At 48.5% G+C, this 23,311-nt stretch overlaps 1 protein-coding gene and 1 long non-coding RNA gene across 3 annotated transcripts; both read right to left on the reverse strand.

Moving 5' to 3' along the window:
* Positions 1–13,297: 13,297 nt before the first annotated feature.
* On the reverse strand, positions 13,298–16,670 carry LOC147006792 (uncharacterized). 2 transcript variants are annotated; one of them, XR_015054588.1, is made up of 4 exons: positions 16,479–16,670; positions 16,055–16,183; positions 13,952–15,481; positions 13,298–13,890 (listed from the first exon to the last, which is right to left on the reverse strand). It is a non-coding gene; the product is annotated as an uncharacterized LOC147006792 (long non-coding RNA). The 2 variants fall into 2 exon arrangements; XR_015054587.1 differs by having other exon boundaries at positions 13,952–16,183.
* Positions 16,671–16,821: 151 nt separating this feature from the next.
* Positions 16,822–21,786, reverse strand: LOC147006793 (uncharacterized). Its single transcript, XM_085867795.1, has 2 exons — positions 17,547–21,786; positions 16,822–17,452 (listed from the first exon to the last, which is right to left on the reverse strand). Exon 1 carries the CDS (start codon positions 21,415–21,417, stop codon positions 19,285–19,287), a length of 2,133 nt encoding a protein of 710 aa, XP_085723921.1. The 5' UTR covers positions 21,418–21,786; the 3' UTR covers positions 16,822–17,452; positions 17,547–19,284.
* Between the last annotated feature and the right edge of the window lie 1,525 nt (positions 21,787–23,311).

Genomic DNA, 23,311 nt, shown 5'->3' on the forward strand with positions numbered 1-23,311 from the left:
AACGGTTTCGTTATTTGAATTGTGTCCCACAGGTGTGTATAGTAAGGGTGTGTACCACAGGTGTGTATAGTAAGGCTGTGTACCACAGGTGTGTATAGTAAGGCTGTGTACCACAAGTGTGTATAGTAAGGGTGTGTACCACAAGTGTGTAGAGTAAGGCTGTGTACCACAAGTGTATATAGTAAGGGTGTGTACCACAGGTGTGTATAGCAAGGCTGTGTACCACAAGTGTGTATAGTAAGGGTGTGTACCACAAGTTTGTATAGAAAGGGTGTGTACCACATGTGTGTATAGTAAGGGTGTGTACCACAAGTGTATATAGTAAGGGTGTGTACCACAGGTGTGTATAGAAAGGGTCTGTACCACAGGTGTGTATAGAAAGGGTGTGTACCACAAGTGTGTATAGAAAGGGTGTGTACCACAAGTGTGTATAGAAAGGGTGTGTACCACATGTGTGTATAGTAAGGGTGTGTACCACAAGTGTATATAGCAAGGGTGTGTACCACAAGTGTGTATAGTAAGGGTGTGTACCACAAGTGTGTATAGAAAGGGTGTGTACCACAAGTGTGTATAGAAAGGGTGTGTACCACAGGTGTGTATAGAAAGGGTGTGTACCACAAGTGTGTATAGAAAGGGTGTGTACCACATGTGTGTATAGTAAGGGTGTGTACCACAAGTGTATATAGTAAGGCTGTGTACCACAAGTGTGTATAGTAAGGGTGTGTACCACAAGTGTGTAGAGTAAGGCTGTGTACCACAAGTGTATATAGTAAGGGTGTGTACCACAGGTGTGTATAGCAAGGCTGTGTACCACAAGTGTGTATAGTCAGGGTGTGTACCACAAGTGTGTGTAGTAAGGGTGTGTACCACAAGTGTATATAGTAAGGGTGTGTACCACAGGTGTGTATAGTAAGGCTGTGTACCACAAGTGTGTATAGTAAGGCTGTGTACAACAGCTGTGTATAGTAAGGGTGTGTACCACAAGTGTGTATAGTAAGGGTGTGTACCACAAGTGTGTATAGTAAGGGTGTGTACCACAAGTGTGTATAGTAAGGCTGTGTACCACAAGTGTGTATAGTAAGGCTGTGTACCACAGGTATGTATAGTAAGGGTGTGTATCACAGGTGTGTATACTAAGGGTGATGCAAAGATGTCTATCAATTTTAACGAGAACGTGTCCTTCCAGGTGAGATCATCACCTCAGTTGGAGCATATACAGAGACAGAGACACGACACCCAAGGAGAGATGAATCCTTCGTCTTATTTCACGCTCGTTGACCGGTGTTACCTGTTATGACTCTTCACCCGGCCGAGTAATGACAGAGTCGAATGAGGGTTCTCGAATGATACGATTTATTTCAGAAGATGGCACTACGCATGCGGAATGCAGCCCAAAGGCCCTTCAGTCAGGTGCCCCCGGACCACATTGAGATTCTTACTTCAAAACAGTTGTTTATATAATCACACAAAAGCAGAACTGGGTGTGGACTATAAGTGTGTGCTAAGGGATAAAGAAATAAAGAAATAAATGCGGCAGTGGGCTTCTTTCCCCCCTCCCTCGGGGCCCTCAGGGAAGTTGAATCAGTCAATCCTCAGATTCGCAACCCAACAGTTCATCTTGCAAACTAATAACTTTCTAAGACTCCTACACCCCTACACTGGCACCTGCTGATAGCAAAGGCGAAACTCTGGTGATGACTAAGAGCAGGAATGTGTGGGATATCAGCATACACAGTTTTCCCAAGGACATGCTGTTGTGCAGCTGCAGAGCCATAAAGGGTTATCAAAGACATAGTGAAAACAGCATGATACATTTAAAGCAACATTTTAAAGCAAGGTTTGAATCCTGACAGCTGATTAATATACAACTATTGACTATTGATTATTCAATTATGGCTCAAATATGACCACCTAGCATATCATCATCATAACATTACCTCGATTATCAATGGAGTCAGCTTATTGGACACAGCTACAGCAACTCCTTGGGCAAGGTAACCACCAGAGCGACCAGAAACAATAGTAGGTGGAACCACCCGCCATGATCTCGCCGCAATCCGTTCTTCGAACCTCAGAGAGAGCTGCAATCCCGATGTTCAAACGCTTGAGCTCAGATGATAACGGAGACAGGTGATCATCCTCTCTTCGGGAAAGGACGTTCCAGGCACCCATCCGAAGGGACCACCTCAGGTTAATCCAAGGAGACCGCCGTCTGGTGGACGACACCTCAGCACCACAATATGACCAGGGAAAGTTACCCCGTGGTTTCCCTCCTGTTATCTGAGAGTGGGGGTCCCCAAGGCTTTGCCCCAATCCCGAAATCCTGTGAGCTGCACATGAGGAATTCCCACTGAGTGGGTTTTTCCTTTTGGAATGTTTTGTGGAATGAAGGGTTTTCCGGTGGCCAGAGTACAAATCCCGCCACTAACCTCCTAATAAGAAGTAACCCACCTGCAGGAGGACGTCCACAGACACAGATGGACACGAGATCTGGATGGCCCTTGGCTCACAAGGAGCTCCTCCGCCCTTTAATCGAGATCTCTTGTCATCCATTTCCCCCAGAGAGGATAATAACATGACCCTTCCTGCTGCTTCGGTCGGGAGTGAACGTTTCCTCGTCACAAAAATGAACAATTAAATGAACAATGAAACAGGACAAATCATCCACATCAGCAACTCCAATGGTGAGTGGCTGTGAGCTACTCTAACGGTGAGTGGCTGTGAGCTACTCTAACGGTGAGTGGCTGTGAGCAGCTCTAACGGTGTGTGTGTGTGTGTGTGTGTGTGTGTGTGTGTGTGTGTGTGTGTGTGTGTGTATGTGTGTGTGTGTGTGTCTCTGCGACCGCCGTTTCTCGACAACCGCCGGTCCGATCTGATTGAAACTTGCCAGGAATATTGCCGGGGACGTGCGGATGTGCCTTTTCGAGGTTTGATATTAATCGGATAAGCGGTTGCCAAGTTACGGCCATTTATCTGTCAACCAATGACAAGACACTGTGCTATGACATCACGAATGACGTCACAATTAATGTTTATTTATTTATTTCTTTTTGCACGATTGACGGTCTGATCTGATTGAAACTTGCCAAGAATATTGCTGGGGACCCGCGGATGTGCCTTTTCAAAGTTTGATATTAATCGGATAAGCGGTTCCCAAGTTATGGCCATTTACCTGTCAACCAATGACAAGACACGGTGCTATGACGTCACGAACGACGTCACAATTAATGTTTATATAGAAATATATATATATATATATATATATATCTTCTTCCTCTTTCGGCTTGCTCCCGTTAGGGGTCGCCACAGCGGACCAACTGTCTCCATTTCGCTCTATCCTCCACATCTTCCATTGACACTCCAACCACCCGCATGTCCGCCCTCACCGCATCCATGAACCTCTTCTTTGGCCTTCCTCTTCTCCTCCTGCCTGGCGGCTCCATCTTCAACATCCTTCTCCCGATATACTCCGTTTCCCTCCTGTGCACATGTCCAAACCATCTCAATCTCGCCTCTCTCACTTTGTTTCCAAACCATCCTACCTGCGCTGTCCCTCTAATACACTCATTTCTTATCCTATCCATCCTCGTCACTCCCAACGAGAATCGCAGCATCTTTAACTCTGCCACCTCCAGCTCTGCTTCCTGTCTTTTTGTTAGCGCCACCGCCTCCAAACCATACAACATAGCTGGTCTCACTACCGTCTTGTATACTTTCCCCTTCACTCTTGCAGCTACCCTTCTGTCACAAATCACTCCTGCAACTCTTCTCCACCCACTCCATCCTGCCTGCACTCTCTTTTTCACTTCTCTCCCACACTCTCCGTTACTTTGGACAGTTGATCCCAAGTATTTAAACCAATCCACCTTCCCCACCTCAACTCCTTGCAACTGCACCATACCACCACCCTCCCTCTCATTTACGCACATGTACTCCGTCTTACTCCTACTGACTAACATTCCCCTTCTCTCCAGTGCGTACCTCCACCTCTCAAGGCTCGATTCAGCCTGCTCCCTACTCTCCCTACAGATCATGATGTCATCCGCGAACATCATGGTCCATGGAGACTCCAGTCTGATCTCGTCCGTCAACCTGTCCATCACCATTGCAAACAGGAAAGGGCTCAGAGTCGATCCTTGGTGCAATCCCACTTTAACCTTAAACCGGTCCGTCATTCCTACCGCACACCTCACCGCTGTCACACTGTCCTCATACATATCCTGCACGATCCTCACATACTTCTCCAACACTCCCGACTTCCTCATACAATACCACAACTCCTCTCTTGGCACCCTATCATAAGCTTTCTCTAAATCCACAAACACACAATGTAACTCTTTCTGGCCTTCCCTATACTTCTCCATCAACATTCTCAAAGCAAACATCGCATCAGTGGTGCTCTTTCCTGGCATAAACCCATATTGCTGCTCACAGCAGTTTATATATATATATATATATATATATATATATATATATATATATATATATATATATATATATATATATATATATATATATATATATATATATATATATATATATATTGGCACGATTGACGGTCTAATCTGATTGAAACTTGCCAGGAATATTGCTGGGGACCCGCGGATGTGCCTTTTTCAAGGTTTGATATAGTTACGGCTGTGGAAATTCGCAATACACCATAAAGGGTCCTTAGATCAGTTATAACGCCAAGTTCATGTGTAGTTAGTCCACACCTGTTGTTTAGGGGGAATATGTGCGATTCATCCGGGCTGCGACGCTTTGAGTTCACCATTTTTCTTTTTCTCTGTCGTTATTTTGGATCCAACAACCTCAAACCAACCAACGACAACGGCAAAAAAAGAAACCTGCGCTACTGCGCAGGTTAGCGCACCCCTCTGCGGTGCCAAAGCTGGCAAGGGAAGGGGGCAGGGCAGCTCTCTCCCCATTGGTGGAGGCCTGGCGTGAGGCGGTCGGAGTGGGGGCACGCCCCCCTTCGAGAGCCTTGTGGAAACGCCTCGAAGGGAGGTGGAGCCACGAACGGGGCGGAGCCCCACGCGGCGAAGGGCGGAGCCCCGCCTTACAAAAAGGCAAACGGACGCGAGGCTCACTCTCTCTGGTCGTGGCTCATGTTGGCTGAAGCTCTCTCCGGAAAAGGCACCAGCTCTCTCTCTCGCTCTCTCTCCAAAAAGGCTCGGTCTCTCTCCTTGGGTCTCGCTCTCCAAAGCGCTCCCTTCCTCCTCTCTCGTTCCTGCGCTCGTGGCCCGGCGCGGCCTGTTGGTTGAGACGCGGACGGGAGGCGCCGCAATGCGGCCTGTGGTGGACCTGCGCGTCTGGACGAGGGGTTCCGGAGAGGGTTCGCCGGCCGCGTGGGAGGCCGGAAACAGGCGCGACCGTGCTGACGGTAGTAGGAGAGGAGGACCATTTCGGTCCATGAGGGAAGTCACTTCTTTTCTTTTCTTTTCTTTTCAGGCTTTTGTATGTGTGTTTGTGGTGCCAGTCTTGCAAAGTAAAACCTGTATAAGTGACTGTGCTGTAAATAATTGCCTTTTATTCGGTCGTAGTGCTTTCCTTTGTTCCTATTTGCCTGCTTTTGTTCCTATTTGCCTGCTTTTGTTCCTATTTGCCTGCTTACGTGTGTGAAAAAAAAGTGTGCTTGTCCAATTGTTCCCCCGTTTCGCTTCGTCCTTTCCTTTGTTGAATCTCCATTTTGCATCACGTAAGGGATTGATAGTGGGTTTAAAACACCCGGTAACTAATCTGAACCGTCAAGGTCGACGATAACTCCGCTCGGTTATCCCTGTAGCACGGAACGAGCCGCTTAAGCGGTTCGTGTCCGGAGTCGACCTGTGGCGTGGTACAACCCCTCGGTAGGTTACCCGTGCGAGTACTTAGGTATATCGACTTTCGGCGATTCACCCTATTTTGCGCGGGTAGAATGCTGACTGGGTTGTGGTGAGGTTAAACCCCCACCCATGACGAGCTCCTTGGCGATAGTTCCAAGAGGGTCACGACTGAATTGTTCGTTCCGGTGGGCGAAGCGTCGCGATTCGAGTTACGTGGCCGATCGCACGCCAGGCGGGCGAAATTTGTCACAATATTAATCGGACAAGCGGTTCCCAAGTTACGGCCATTTATCTGTCAACATCACGAATGACGTCACAATTAATGTTTAATTATTTATTTATTTTTTTGCACGATTGACATCACAATTCTTCTTCTTCTTCGTTTGGTATGACATCACAATCGACACTGGGGACCTGAGTATGTGCCTTTTCAAGGTTTGATATCGTTCTTCATCCGTTTCAGCTGTTTCCCAAGGTTTGAAAGCTGTTTTTTCCAAAGGTTTGAATTAATTGTTCAAATTATTAATTAATCCCAAGGTTTGAATTTTCCCAAGGGAAAGAGCTGTTTCCCAAGGGTTTGAAAGCTGTTTTTTCCCAAGGTTTGAATCAATTGTTGTGCTTGGTAGACATTTGTGAATACATTTACAGAGAGAGCAGCGAGAGAGGAGGGGCGAGAGAGGAGGGGCGAGAGAGGGGGGCGAGAGAGGGCGAGAGAGAGAGGGGGCGTCACAATTCAAGAGAGGGGAGAGAGGGGGACGAGAGAGGGGGAGCGAGAGAGAGGGCGTCACAATTCAAGAGAGGGGGATAGAGGAGGAGGCGAGAGAGTAGGGTGGGAGAGGGGGTGTGAGAGGAGGGGTGAGAGTGGGGGCGAGAGAGAGGGGCGAGAGAGAGGAGGGAGGAGAGAGGAGGGGCGAGACTTGAGGGGAGAGAGGAGGAGCGTCACATTTCTTCTTCTTCTTCGTTTGATATGACGTCACAATTGACGCTGGGGACCTGAGAATGTTTCCCAGGTGTTTCCGAAGTTATGGCCATTTATGATATGGTTGGTCCGATCTAATTGAAACAATGCCCCAATCCAGTCGTCGTTTACGAGAGTGAAGGAACGAAGCTGCACATACTGGCACGCACCTACGGGCACGCACCAACGGGCCCGCACTCGTTAAACTAAAAAATGTCTGAAAATCAAATGAACCACCATGGATTTATAATGGAAACAATGTACACGGACGGGTCATCATGTTCTCCTCGGAGAGGATTCGAACCAGGACGTTAAAACTTTCAGGATCTCTCCCCCCCCCCTTTCCAACATCCTCTCAAAATTCCCCATGAACCATCACCACCACAATACCCACCACCATCCCACACCACGCCTCCACAATACCCACCACCATCCCACACCGCGCCTCCACAATACTCACAACCATCCCACACCGCGCCTCCACAATACTCACAACCATCCCACACCACTCCTCCACAATACTCACGACCATCCCCCACGCCTCCACAATATACCATCCCACCCTCCCCCTCCACCCTCTCTCCCCCTCCACTAGACTCACAACCATCCCACACAGCACCTCCACAATACTCACAACCATCCCACACCACACCTCCACAATACTCACAACCATCCCACAGCCCCCCTCCACAATACCCACCACCATCCCACACCACGCCTGCACAATACTCACAACCATCCCACACCGCGCCTTCACAATACTCACAACCATCCCACACCGCGCCTCCACAATACTCACGACCATCCCACCCCCCTCCACAAAACTCACAACCATACCCCCCTCCACAATATGCCATCCCACCCTCCCCCCCTCCACCCTCTCTCCCCCTCCACAATCCCCTGGGGTCGGACATCGACGTGTCACGGACATGATGGTGGGACACTGCACGGACACAAATGGTATCCGGGAAAAGTACGAAACCGGACGATCCCGTAACATACACGACACCCGGTCAGCCTGTGACGGTGGGACAAAGCATTCGTCCCCCATTTTGTCCGCGGTGTCCGTGCTGTCGGGCGATAACGAGTATTTCTGCCCAAATTATGTATAAACCGATTAATCTATTAATACACAATCCTCCTTTATAACCGTTCATAGAACGGGAAATCAAACCGTCCCGAGATGAAGTGATCACGTGACCAGCGTTTCCCTCTTCCCCACTAACACATCACGTGACCATCGTTTCCATATTCCCCGACTAATATGTCACGTGACCATCGTTTCCATATGCCCCGACTAACATGTCACGTGACCATCGTTTCCATATTCCCCGACTAACACATCACGTGACCAGCGTTTCCCTCTTCCCCACTAACACGTCACGTGACCAACGTTTCCATATTCCCCACTAACACGTCACGTGACCAGCGTTTCCCTCTTCCCGACGAACACGTCACGTGACCATCGTTTCCATCTTCCCCACGAACACGTCACGTGATCATCGTTTCCATCTTCCCCACTAACCCGTCACGTGACCAACGTTTCCATCTTCCCCACTAACACGTCACGTGACCATCGTTTCATTATTCCCTGACTAACACGTCACGTGACCAGCGTTTCCCTCTTCCCCACGAACACGTCACGTGACCAACGTTTCCCTCTTCCCCACTAACACGTCACGTGACCAACGTTTCCATATTCCCCACTAACACGTCACGTGACCAGCGTTTCCCTCTTCCCGACGAACACGTCACGTGACCATCGTTTCCATCTTCCCCACGAACACGTCACGTGATCATAGTTTCCCTCTTCCCCACTAACACGTCACGTGACCAGCGTTTCCCTCTTCCCCACGAACACGTCACGTGACCATCGTTTCCATATTCCCCGACTAATATGTCACGTGACCATCGTTTCCATATTCCCCGACTAACACATCACGTGACCAGCGTTTCCCTCTTCCCCACTAACACATCACGTGACCAGCGTTTCCATCTTCCCCATAACACGTCACGTGACCATCGTTTCATTATTCCCCGACAAACACGTCACGTGATCATCGTTTCCATCTTCCCCACTAACACGTCACGTGACCAACGTTTCCATATTCCCCACTAACACATCACGTGACCAGCGTTTCCATCTTCCCCATTAACACGTCACGTGACCATCGTTTCATTATTCCCTGACTAACACGTCACGTGACCAGCGTTTCCCTCTTCCCCACGAACACGTCACGTGACCAACGTTTCCCTCTTCCCCACTAACACGTCACGTGACCAACGTTTCCATATTCCCCACTAACACGTCACGTGACCAGCGTTTCCCTCTTCCCGACGAACATGTCACGTGACCAGCGTTTCCCTCTCCCCGACGAACACGTCACGTGATCATCGTTTCCATCTTCCCCACGAACACGTCATGTGATCATCGTTTCCATATTCCCCGACGAGCATGTCACGTGACCATCGTTTCCATATTCCCCACTAACACGTCACGTGACCATCGTTTCCATATTCCCCGACTAACACATCATGTGACCAGCGTTTCCCTCTTCCCCACTAACACATCACGTGACCAGCGTTTCCATCTTCCCCATTAACACGTCACGTGACCATCGTTTCATTATTCCCCGACTACAACGTCACGTGACCAGCGTTTCCCTCTTCCCCACAAACACGTCACGTGACCAACGTTTCCCTCTTCCCCACTAACACGTCACGTGACCAACGTTTCCATATTCCCCACTAACACGTCACGTGACCAGCGTTTCCCTCTTCCCGACGAACACGTCACGTGACCATCGTTTCCATCTTCCCCACGAACACGTCACGTGATCATCGTTTCCATCTTCCCCACGAACACGTCACGTGATCATCGTTTCCATCTTCCCCACTAACACGTCACGTGACCAGCGTTTCCCTCTTCCCCACTAACACGTCACGTGACCATCGTTTCCATATTCCCCGACGAACACATCACGTGACCAGCGTTTCCCTCTTCCCCACTAACACATCACGTGACCAGCGTTTCCATCTTCCCCACGAACACGTCACGTGACCATCGTTTCATTATTCCCCGACTAACACGTCACGTGACCAGCGTTTCCCTCTTCCCGACGAACACGTCACGTGATCATCGTTTCCATCTTCCCCACGAACACGTCACGTGATCATCGTTTCCATCTTCCCCACTAACACGTCACGTGACCAACGTTTCCATATTCCCCACTAACAAATCACGTGACCAGCGTTTCCATCTTCCCCATTAACACGTCACGTGACCATCGTTTCATTATTCCCTGACTAACACGTCACGTGACCAGCGTTTCCCTCTTCCCCACGAACACGTCACGTGACCAACGTTTCCCTCTTCCCCACAAACACGTCACGTGACCAACGTTTCCATATTCCCCACTAACACGTCACGTGACCAGCGTTTCCCTCTTCCCGACGAACATGTCACGTGACCAGCGTTTCCTTCTCCCCGACGAACACGTCACGTGATCATCGTTTCCATCTTCCCCACTAACACGTCATGTGATCATCGTTTCCATCTTCCCCGACGAGCATGTCACGTGACCATCGTTTCCATATTCCGCACTAACACGTCACGTGACCATCGTTTCCATATTCACCGACGAACACATCATGTGACCAGCGTTTCCCTCTTCCCCACTAACACATCACGTGACCAGCGTTTCCATCTTCCCCATTAACACGTCACGTGACCAACGTTTCATTATTCCCCGACTACAACGTCACGTGACCAGCGTTTCCCTCTTCCCGACGAACACGTCACGTGATCATCGTTTCCATCTTCCCCACGAACACGTCACGTGATCATCGTTTCCATCTTCCCCACTAACCCGTCACGTGACCAACGTTTCCATATTCCCCACTAACACGTCACGTGACCATCGTTTCCATATTCCCCGACTAACATGTCACGTGACCATCGTTTCCATATTCCCCGACTAACACATCACGTGACCAGCGTTTCCCTCTTCCCCACTAACACATCACGTGACCAGCGTTTCCATCTTCCCCATTAACACGTCACGTGACCATCGTTTCATTATTCCCCGACTAACACGTCACGTGACCAGCGTTTCCCTCTTCCCCACTAACACGTCACGTGACCAACGTTTCCATATTCCCCACTAACACGTGGCGTGACCAGCGTTTCCCTCTTCCCGACGAACACGTCACGTGATCATCGTTTCCATCTTCCCCACGAACACGTCACGTGATCATCGTTTCCATCTTCCCCACTAACACGTCACGTGACCAACGTTTCCATATTCCCCACTAACACGTCACGTGACCAGCGTTTCCCTCTTCCCCACTAACACATCACGTGACCAGCGTTTCCATCTTCCCCATTAACACGTCACGTGACCATCGTTTCATTATTCCCCGACTACAACGTCACGTGACCAGCGTTTCCCTCTTCCCCACAAACACGTCACGTGACCAACGTTTCCCTCTTCCCCACTAACACGTCACGTGACCAACGTTTCCATATTCCCCACTAACACGTCACGTGACCAGCGTTTCCCTCTTCCCGACGAACACGTCACGTGACCATCGTTTCCATCTTCCCCACGAACACGTCACGTGATCATCGTTTCCATCTTCCCCACGAACACGTCACGTGATCATCGTTTCCATCTTCCCCACTAACACGTCACGTGACCATCGTTTCCATATTCCCCGACTAACATGTCACGTGACCATCGTTTCCATATTCCCCGACTAACACATCACGTGACCAGCGTTTCCCTCTTCCCCACTAACACATCACGTGACCAGCGTTTCCATCTTCCCCATTAACACGTCACGTGACCATCGTTTCATTATTCCCCGACTAACACGTCACGTGACCAGCGTTTCCCTCTTCCCCACTAACACGTCACGTGACCAACGTTTCCATATTCCCCACTAACACGTGGCGTGACCAGCGTTTCCCTCTTCCCGACGAACACGTCACGTGATCATCGTTTCCATCTTCCCCACGAACACGTCACGTGATCATCGTTTCCATCTTCCCCACTAACACGTCACGTGACCAACGTTTCCATATTCCCCACTAACACATCACGTGACCAGCGTTTCCATCTTCCCCATTAACACGTCACGTGACCATCGTTTCATTATTCCCTGACTAACACGTCACGTGACCAGCGTTTCCCTCTTCCCCACGAACACGTCACGTGACCAACGTTTCCCTCTTCCCCACTAACACGTCACGTGACCAACGTTTCCATATTCCCCACTAACACGTCACGTGACCAGCGTTTCCCTCTTCCCGACGAACATGTCACGTGACCAGCGTTTCCTTCTCCCCGACGAACACGTCACGTGATCATCGTTTCCATCTTCCCCACTAACACGTCATGTGATCATCGTTTCCATCTTCCCCACTAACACATCACGTGACCAGCGTTTCCATCTTCCCCATTAACACGTCACGTGACCATCGTTTCATTATTCCCCGACTACAACGTCACGTGACCAGCGTTTCCCTCTTCCCCACAAACACGTCACGTGACCAACGTTTCCCTCTTCCCCACTAACACGTCACGTGACCAGCGTTTCCCTCTTCCCGACGAACACGTCACGTGACCATCGTTTCCATCTTCCCCACGAACACGTCACGTGATCATCGTTTCCATCTTCCCCACGAACACGTCACGTGATCATCGTTTCCATCTTCCCCACTAACACGTCACGTGACCAGCGTTTCCCTCTTCCCCACTAACACGTCACGTGACCATCGTTTCCATATTCCCCGACTAACATGTCACGTGACCATCTTCCATATTCCCCGACTAACACATCACGTGACCAGCGTTTCCCTCTTCCCGACGAACATGTCACGTGACCATCGTTTCATTATTCCCCACTAACACGTCACGTGACCATCGTTTCCATATTCCCGACTAACACATCATGTGACCAGCGTTTCCCTCTTCCCCACGAACACATCACGTGACCAGCGTTTCCATCTTCCCCATTAACACGTCACGTGACCATCGTTTCATTATTCCCCGACAACAACGTCACGTGACCAGCGTTTCCCTCTTCCCCACAAACACGTCACGTGACCAACGTTTTGTTAGGGTTAGTATAAAACCAAGTATAAAATCAAGTATAAAACATGCTTAATGACCCCAACAATGAAACCAGAATTGAAACTGACGTTAAAACGAACCCGTAACGTCGATCAGCCTTCCGAAACATGCAAAGTGGAAACAGAACTGAATTTGAATTTGAAATCAAAATGATGCTCCCTGAAGACCATCCATTTATCACGTATCACGTGCAGTGTTCAAAGCCAAAACAGCATACAGAGTTTATCGGACCATGAGAAAACCCGAACGTTGGTCCATTTGACATCCCACAGCACGAGTACTGTAGGGAATTCTCACACATAATCCCCAAACTGTCTGCTGAAGTGGTTTTAATTATTCAATTCCCCATCGAGTTCACACACACACACACACACACACACACACACACACACACACACACACACACACACACACACACACACACACACACACACACACACACACACACACACACACACACACACACACTCTCTCTCTCAAAATGACATTTTCCCATCACTGAATTAACAACACGTGCAGAATCGGTCATCATCGTCCTTCCTCCGGATTTGGTGTGCGCAATTCACCTCGTCCAAAGTCTTCACATTAACGATGACGACCAATCATTATCTCCATACAAACATACAAGTTGTTCCACACATACAAGTTCCAGGTTGGAACACTCAACTTACGTCTAACACAAAACTCAACCTTCCCCACCACATTGTATTCACAAATACATCCAAATAGGTAACTCTACAAACAGCCCTTCTCCTGGCTCATTAACTTTGTGTTTTTTCCCCGTTGGTTCAAGATTCCCTCTGAATCAAATCGCTTACGTCCTGTCTCACTTTGTGACTCCGTTAGCCACGCTGCAAACGCTCTCCAGTGTTTTCCACTTTCACCGATAACTTTAAGTGTTGTTCCTTTGGGTAACTCTATGTTCTTTGCAGAGTTATTCCCCATCTTTTGTTCTTATCTTACCAACCGCCTAATAGCTGTAAATCGTTTCTCCTTTTACGTCGGGACCGAAATCCCTTTCAATCAGCCACCTAATAGCTGTAAATCGTTTCTCCTTTTACCTCGGGACCGAAATCCCTTTCAATCAGCCGCCTTCGGCCTCAAAACCCAATGAAGGCCTCTAACCTTCCCTCTCTATGGTACAGGATTCCAACCTGTTCCCTCCTTATTTCACACGGATACCTTTATCCTCTACCCTTCCCGGTCCCAACATACGGCCTGCCAGCCCTCTTTGTGCCCTTCAAACAAACCGCATTCGAATCACCTCATACGTTTTTACCGTTACAGTTCTTGATCCGAGCAGATCCTGGAGCTGCGTCCAGCGGGGCACTGCCCACCAAGTGTACAGTTTTCACCTAACTAGGGCTCCCTGTCTTAGGTGCCCTATACGTGCAATTTCCACGTACCTTTAGCTGAACCCTTGCGATCGCTGTACACCAAGTGGAGTCCCGCCGTCCACACCGCCAGCATCAGTCGAATCCCATCCTCGTCGCCAATTGTTATGACTCTTCACCCGGCCGAGTAATGACAGAGTTGAATGAGGGTTCTCGAATGATACGATTTATTTCAGAAGATGGCACTACGCATGCGGAATGCAGCCCAAAGGCCCTTCAGCCAGGTGCCCCCGGACCACATTGAGATTTTTACTTCAAAACAGTTGTATATATAATCACACAAAAGCAAAACTGGGTGTGGACTATAAGTGTGTGCTAAGGGATAAAAAATAAAGAAATAAATGCGGCAGTGGGCTTCTTTCCCCCCTCCCTCGGGGCCCTCAGGGAAGTTGAATCAGTCAATCCTCAGATTCGCAAACCAACAGTTCATCTTGCAAACTAATAACTTTCTAAGACTCCAACACCTCTACACTGGCACCTGATGATAGCAAAGGCGAAACTCTGGTGATGAGTAAGAACAGGAATGTGTGGGATATCAGCATACACAGTTCTCCCAAGGACATAAAAACAGGAGAGTGATAAAGGCTGTCCAAAGGAACAGTTAGGGCAACATGCAACATTTAAAGCAACATCTTAAAGCAAGGTTTGAATCCTGACAGCTGATTAATATACAACTATTGACTATTGATTTTTCAATTATGGCACAAATATGACCACCTAGCATATCATCATCATAACAATTCGTGCTGCATAGCTAATGAGATAAAAGTCACAGCTCCACCAATCAGGTTCCGAGGTGATTCGAGCTGAATAGTTAATGAGATAAAAGTCACAGCTCCACCAATCAGGTTCCGAGGTGATTCGTGCTGCATTGATTCGCACTGAGCGCATGCGCGAACGACCCCAGAAACTCGTTCGTTCCGCGCATGCGCGAACGACCCCCGAAACGCGTTCGTTCCGCGCATGCGCGAACGACCCCAGAAACTCGTTCGTTCCGCGCATCCGCGCATGTGGGAGATAAAAACATTAGAAAGGAAAAAATAACTTGCACCAAAAACTTTAACATTTTCACGCTCATGCTCACACCGGGGGTATCGCTATAGCTCTCTGTTCTTCAAACAGGCGAGCTAAAGATGGTTGCGATCGGTTCAGCCGTTTTTGCGGTACCTGGGAATAGACGGACGGACAGACGGTGAATTATAGGAAGATAAGTTACAGAAAAAGTTTGAGTTTCACGTCATTTCATCAATTTTTCACACCTATGCCCTTTTAAACTTAGAAAATATCACATATTATACATGTGTCAGTGTTCATCTCCCCTGACTGTACCCCACTGTTTTTCACCTATTTACGCCACAGTTGACAAACAACTTCGTTCCACTTGAGTCATGTTCAAAGTTTTTGATTGAACAAAATAAAGGCGATTCCATTAAGAACTTACTTTCAAATTTGACTTTTAAAAGGACAACATATTGCAATAAGATTAGCAAAAAAGGTGAGGGGGGGTGTCAAATCAATCACCACGACAATTTTAGGGCAGAAAAGCTCTCTCAAAGTGACTGACCACTTTGATTGCACTTTAACCTACATATATATATATATATATATATATATATATATATATATATATATATATATATATATATATATATATATATATAGTATTGGGTGTTCGTTTTGAAACAAACGACACGAGGGAATCAGGGTAAATATTAGGCGATCGCTTCCATGAACACTCACTTGGTTCGTGCAAAACCTAAGAGGACAAATCCACACCTCACTCCTCTACAGTTTGCGCGATGTCGATCTGTCCTGGTTTCCAGCTACAGTTTGTGCGATGTCGTATTTTCTTGAATTTTCTGTTGAATTCTACTCGACAGGGCAAAAACAAACATCGGTTCTTGTCTCAGTGCGTTCGTGTCACGTGACTGGACGAGCATATGCTAAAATTCATATGAAAATGCTCAAATAAATGTTCAACGTAAATATAAAAAACAGCAATTATATCAACTAACACCAATATATTGTTGTGAAATGAATGCAAGACACATTTCGATTGAAAAAATTATTTATCCAAGCTATTTACAAAACAAACACAACCAAACAATTTGAAAAAACCAAACGAAACAATTTGAACACACGCAAAAAATGGGGAAAAAATTACTTTTAGAAATCTTTTTGAAAACTTTTTGAAAAAGTGTGGACCCTTCCTCGGTGTGCAACTTCGGTTCGCTACCATCAATTCACAAACTGAAAAAAACAATCATACATGACGACAATTATTTTAAAATACGAACAGCATTTTAAAACAATATTCAAACAACAATATTAAATGATTATATCATATATATATATAAAAAAAAAAAATATATATATATATATATATATATATATATATATATATATATATATATATATATATATATATATATATATATATATATATATATAGTGACGTCCACGGGACTTGAACAGTCCCGCCAACGTAGAACGTAGAATGAGTCGAAACGATGGAGGCGGTTTATTTATTTATAACCCAAAGATGGCGGTTCTAATCGCTCTACCGCAAACGGGACGAGGAAGGTGGCACGAGTCGCTTTTCACTGAGTTGATAACGTTTATTCCTCTAACCAAAAATAACAAGACTCGGCAAGAAGAGGGATCCAGGGCGATTCGACGGGATGGTGTGGGATCGGGCGTGGGGAAAACACAGACAATTCCAATGAAAAGACAAATCTCAAACCCTCTAAGGCGCCAGGTACACACACACACACACACACACACACACACACACACACACACACACACACACACACACACACACACACACACACACACACACACACACACACAACGCAGCTATTCCTGGTGGTCAGGCTGGACCGTGGTGTGGACGCAACAGTCCTTGGATTGGCGTTGGACGAGCTGGCCTTGCTCTCGTCAGGGGGGGGGCAGGAGAAACCGTGGTGCTGTCGACCTCCTGGTCTTGGCCCAAGTCCGCTCACAGCCGCCAGGGAACCAGCTCCGGCGCCAAACCGCGAGCAGGAGAGGGAGGCAGGTCCGCCCGCCGTTCGACCCCATACTCCGAGCCAGCAGAACCCCAGAGCCAAGCAAGGTGAGGCACGAGGCTCAGCAAGGCTACAAGACACGAAGAAACCAGGGCCGAATCAGCGCAACAACAAGCATGCTCCCAGCACAACAAACTCCACCCCAAAAAACAGTGTTTCGGTACCGATCTTCTTCCTCTCCTTTTCGACCCCGAACAGAGCCTTTTTATCCTCCCGTCCTCGTCACTTCCAATCGAGCCGTTTTATTGGCCCACCGCCGTCGCCTTCCGCCAATCGTGATCACGGGGCGGAGCCATCCGCAGCACTGTCCTGTGACGTCACGGCAAGCCTCCAGAGAATACTAAAAGGGGTTTACGCAGACACACTTACCCTATCCCGTATCCCTATCTAATTACGTGACAATTATCATTTCCCCCTTGAAGAAATGGACATTTACTAGACAACTTATCACCACTGAATTGCTACTTATTACATCGAGATCCTGGTACACTCGAACAGCATGGCATACCTAATTAAACATCCTAATTACCCTCTGAATGCATACCCCCCCTCAAACGTAACACTGCCCCCTCCTCTGGTACCGCAGCTCCTGCAAGGTATATCACAGGCGCTACCGTACCAGCCTTAACACTTACTGACTCACACCTAATTAACCTAACGAAATAAGGTAGGAGGGGCAATGGGCAGCGAGTCGCAGCTAACTTACCTATCCTGCTTAATGTACTACCCCCTTATGGCCTTATCCTCGCCGAAACAATCATTCATTTTTTTATTTTTTTATTTTATTTTATCACATGAGAGCACTGAGCGAAGTTGCACTCCATCCTCTGGATCATCGCTCTTGCCCAACACTCTTCCAGTGATCTGGGGAGGGGAAACAAAAGGTTCCACAAAAACACAACACTTATACTTTACATTCCTACTCTAAGCCTTAACGACACTATTCATGAGATATTTACACTTGACCGCCTCCCCCAGTGAATGCTAATAGACCCAGCGTTACCTGGGGAGCCAATTTTCAAATTTGCTTGCCCCAAAATTATGCGGACATCATGCCCTTGCTGCACATGTCAAGTTGTGCCGGATCGAGTGGGACTCACACATCTTCACAACACTCACACCATGGTAATCATCACATTTCTAGGTCATGGTCCCCATTTTAATGATGCAGGCTGAACCCCGTCATGGCCGTGGGGTGGGTGGGGGCATCTCAGGATGATGATGGGGGCATCTCAGGTGCAACCATGCCCACAGGTAAGCTTTAGACCAACCCAGACGTTTCTCCGCCCCGCTCCCTTTGATTCCCACCCCCCTGGTTGCCATCAGCTCTCATCCCGTACAACACACTGGAAGGGGTCTCACTGGCTCCTCTGGCCTTCCTGAGTCGCCAAGGTCCTACCCGCCTTGGTCGCCCAACCAGACCCTCTCCCAGTTGCCTCCAGACACTGTCACCATTAGCCACCAGGGGTGAATCTCCTTGAAGGGGGTCGCAATTCCCGCTCACCGTGAGCTTCAGCAATCCCTGTGGACAAGCACATCATCCCCACCCACAAAACCCACATGACTCCCCCACCCCATCGGCCTTACATGTGACACCTGCATTTCTAACACTTCACCGACCATGACCTTCCCTGTTACCACACCATGTCCAATAAAAAAATCAACGTGTGTACCATACATTTCACTTCTTAACTTGAAACAACTCACACAGCACTTTTCCTCACCCGATCCACGCACCAGCCATTGGACAGCCACTCGTGCCCGCTTTGTTACCAATTACCCATTGTCCCTATTGTCACTCTAAAACCCCGCAGAACGTACAAACCCATGCCAATTTTCCCACTATTCACTATTTTCACCAAAGGAGGCACTTTGCCACAATCTCAGCAGCCGAGCATGGCCCTATATGCTCAGCCCGATCTCGTTTTCCCGACCCCCGACAGTGATTTCCGGACCCGACCCATGAAAGGGCATCTCGGATAGACCTGGCGGTTCAGCAGGAGGATTCATCCTCTCCGGGCTTGAAAGTCTATTGGAGGGTCTCTCCATCGCCATGTACCGGCAATATCGTTGCATGTGTCCTCTTCGCCCGCACCGGAAACAACTCCCCATAAAAGGCCCCCGTGAGTATCGGTGAAATGTCTCTTCCGGTTCCGGACCCCCTTGGCCATAATCGAATTGCTCTATTGGCTGGGCTGGACCCCGCCGCTTTGGCGCACTAACTACCGGATTACCCTTTATCAAACTTGACAGTTTCTGGCAAATTTCCTGAAACATTTGGGTAATGCCAATTTCTCCCAGCCCCTCTCCTTGATCCTGAATCTCCGCCTGTCGGACCATCACCGATGGCCTCTCTGGCACCCGACCCGGCCGCCTCCACGAGGCCAGCCTGGCTGTGCACTCAGCTGCTCGGTGAAAGGTGGGTGGATCCTGTAACTCCACTAGCGCTCGGACCTCAGGGACAGGAAGAGCAGCTAAAAATTTCTCTAGTGCCAGTCTGTCCCATGCCTCCACTGTAAGGTCCTGATACGCGATCCTGACTGATTGGTAAATGTCCTGTGCCAGCTCCTGCACTGTCTCACCCGGCTTTAATCTGCGGTGCTGGAGCTGGGCCCGCACCAGATCACAGTTTGCCGCGAACCCAAACCGAAGGCTCAACGCCTCGCAAATGTGGGAGCTGGTCAACATCCCCTCCGCGATCACGTTTAACACATCTGCGGCTGGTCCCCGCAACGTTGCCACCAAATTCCCTGTACGTTCCCGCTCATTCCACCCGTTTAGTCGGGAAATACACTCAAATTGCGTCAGAAAAGCTTCAAGGCTCCCTGACCCGTCAAAATTTACCAGAGGGATCACTTTTACGGTGGCCCGCTTCTCAGTTTCTCCCTTGTCCGAATCCAGCCCAGGGATCAAACACCCTTGTGGCTGCGTATCCAATTTCGGAGCCCACTGTGGCCAAAGATGTTTTGTGGTGAGGGTCTCATGGGTCAATTTTGCCTCCTGTTCCAAACGTTGAATGGACCGATTCACCTCTTCCCGCAGGATCTTCTGGGCCCGCACAACCTCCTCCAAGGCTCCGTCGCGAGTTTGTAGCTGCTCCTCAACCAACCCGGACACTCTACTTACAAAAGACGGCTCTACCAGGCCTTTATCCAAGACTTCATCTTGGCTCATAATTTTATCTTGTTTGTCCAAACGACCCTCCATTCCTTTTTCCTCCTCCGCCAAATTCATCCCTTGCTTCCTCAGCTCTCCCCACTCTTCTATTTGCAGCTGCATACGAGCATCCACACAGGCACGATGACGTTCCAGGCTTTCATCTACTTTATCAACCCGAATGTTCGTTGCATCAATTTTATCTACCATTTTTTTTCGTATATTTTCCCCCTCCAATGTAATTTCTACCTTTGTTTCCTCCAATCTATCCTCGAATTTACTTTGTATTTCCCCCAATTGAACATCCACACACTCCTGCATCTCAGTTTTCATTTTCTCCATCTTTTCCCCCAATTCATCCCTCATTAAATCAATCCGTGCACCCAACTGTTCCCCCATTACCCCCAATTGATCTGTCATTTCTGCCCTCTGTGTCACGAATTGATTTGCCATTTGTACCGTCATGTCCGCTATTAAACGTTCCAACAGTGTCTGGATCGTCATCGCACTGGTTTCCGGCGCTGCCGGCTCCATTACGGGCATTGAAGCACGGTCCACGCTCGGAATGGGGGAGGTTTCAATCCTACCCCCGTCTCTCCCTTCTTCCCACGACTCGCTGCCAGACACGTGGCCTTCCTCCTCAAACATCTGCACATCCGCCATGGTGCAGAAGTCCCGTTTGCCGCCAATTAAATTTAATTTGAAAACTCCCGCCAAAATTTTCCCACGCTCGCCTGTAGTAATTTTATATTCCAATTCGTGACGAGATTTCAGTTCTGGTATATTCTCCCGATACCGAATATAATTTAGAGGGGTTTGAACATCCAACACCCTGACACCAATGTGACGTCCACGGGACTTGAACAGTCCCGCCAACATAGAATGAGCCGAAACGATGGAGGCGGTTTATTTATTTATGACCCAAAGATGGCGGTTTCAATCGCTCTACCGCAAACGGGACGAGGAAGGTGGCACGAGTCGCTTTTCACTGAGTTGATAACGTTTATTTCTCTAACCAGAAACAACAAGACTCGGCAAGAAGAGGGATCCGGGGCGATTCGACGGGATGGTGGTGTGGGTTTGGGCGTGGGGAAAACACAGACAATTCCAATGGATATACAAATCTCAAACCCTCTAAGGCGCCAGGTACACACACACACACACACACACACACACACACACACACACACACACACACACACACACACACACACACACACACACACACACACACACACACACACACACACACACACACACACACACACACACACACACACACACACACACAAAACGTAGCTGGTCCTGGTGGTCAGGCTGGCCCGTGGTGTAAACGCAACAGTCCCTGGATTGGCGTCGGACGAGCTGGCGTTGCGCTCGTCAGGGGCAGGAGACACCGTGGTGCTGTCGACCTCCTGGTCCTGGCCCAAGTCCGCTCACAGCCGCCAGGGAACCAGTTCTGGCGCCAAGTTGCGAGCAGGAGAGGGAGGCAGGTCCGCCCGCCGTTCGACCCCGTACTCAGAGCCAGCAGAACCCACAGAGCCAACCGAGCTGAGGCACGAAGCACAGCAGGGCCTCGAGACACGATGAAAACCAGGATCGAATCAACGCAACAACACAGCACGGTCCCAGCACAACAACCTCCACCTAAAACGGTTTTTCTGTACCGATCTTCTTCCTCTTCACATCTTTTCCCCGAACAGAACCTTTTTATCCTCCCGTCCTCGTCACTTCCAATCGAGCCGTTTTATTGGCCCACCGCCGTCGCCTTCCGCCAATCGTGATCACGGGGTGGAGCCATCCGCAGCACTGTCCTGTGACGTCACGGCAAGCCTCCAGGGAATACGAAAAGGGGTTTACGCAGACACACTTACCCTATCCCGTGTCCCTATCTAATTACGTGACAATTATCATTTCCCCCTTGAAGAAATGGACATTTACTAGACAACTTATCACCATTGAATTGATACTTATTACATCGAGATCCTGGTAAACTCAAACAGCATGGCATACCTAATTAAACATCCTAATTACCCTTTGAATGCATACCCCCCCTCAAACATAACAGTATTAATGGCCTCAAACTGGAGGGAGGAAGAAAATAAATAAAAATAATAAATGTCTTGCCTTTTTTTTTCTTCTTTTGTTTCTTTATCCCATTCCGACAGAGGAGTTTAACTCTATATTAACTCCCTAGATTTTACATTCAAGGCAAACAATTCGAGCGACGCCAATGGTTGCCTCGCTTTGTCATTTACATCCGGTAAGCCCCAAGCAAAGCACAGGACCGTTTTCACATCGACAGCAGAATCTCCAGGTTCAGGATTCGAAGATTGCACAACTCAGACCAGCCTGCATGGGTTTACAACATAAATCAGTCAGGAGGCTTCATCAACTTTGATTGATCGATTTTATTTTTTTTCCCCCACCCACTAACTCGTCGAGCTCAAGGTTAAAGTTGAGAACCCTCAATAACTGATGGAATACAGGCCACTCACCTCGGTCTTCAACAACGACATTGCAACGTCTTCCTGTTTGGAATACTCTTTCACCTTTCCAGGCATAAGCAAAAAGCAAGATGGAGTGCCCTTCTCAGGTTCCGAATGAACGATGACGTTTCTAAAAGTCCACTTTAGAGAACACACCTGAATACAGAAGCAGAAGGAAGGAAGCACCAACCCAGCTACATGATCCGTCAAGATGGTAGCTGTGATGCGATATCACCTGGGGAGGGGTTTCCATTTGTTTGAACATGCTCAGGATGCGACACTCA

The sequence above is a fragment of the Eptatretus burgeri genome, unplaced genomic scaffold (assembly GCF_056783735.1).
Source record: "Eptatretus burgeri isolate ZD-2024b unplaced genomic scaffold, Ebu_testis_v1 Ebu_testis_scaffold_3153, whole genome shotgun sequence".
Taxonomy (NCBI): domain Eukaryota; kingdom Metazoa; phylum Chordata; class Myxini; order Myxiniformes; family Myxinidae; genus Eptatretus; species Eptatretus burgeri.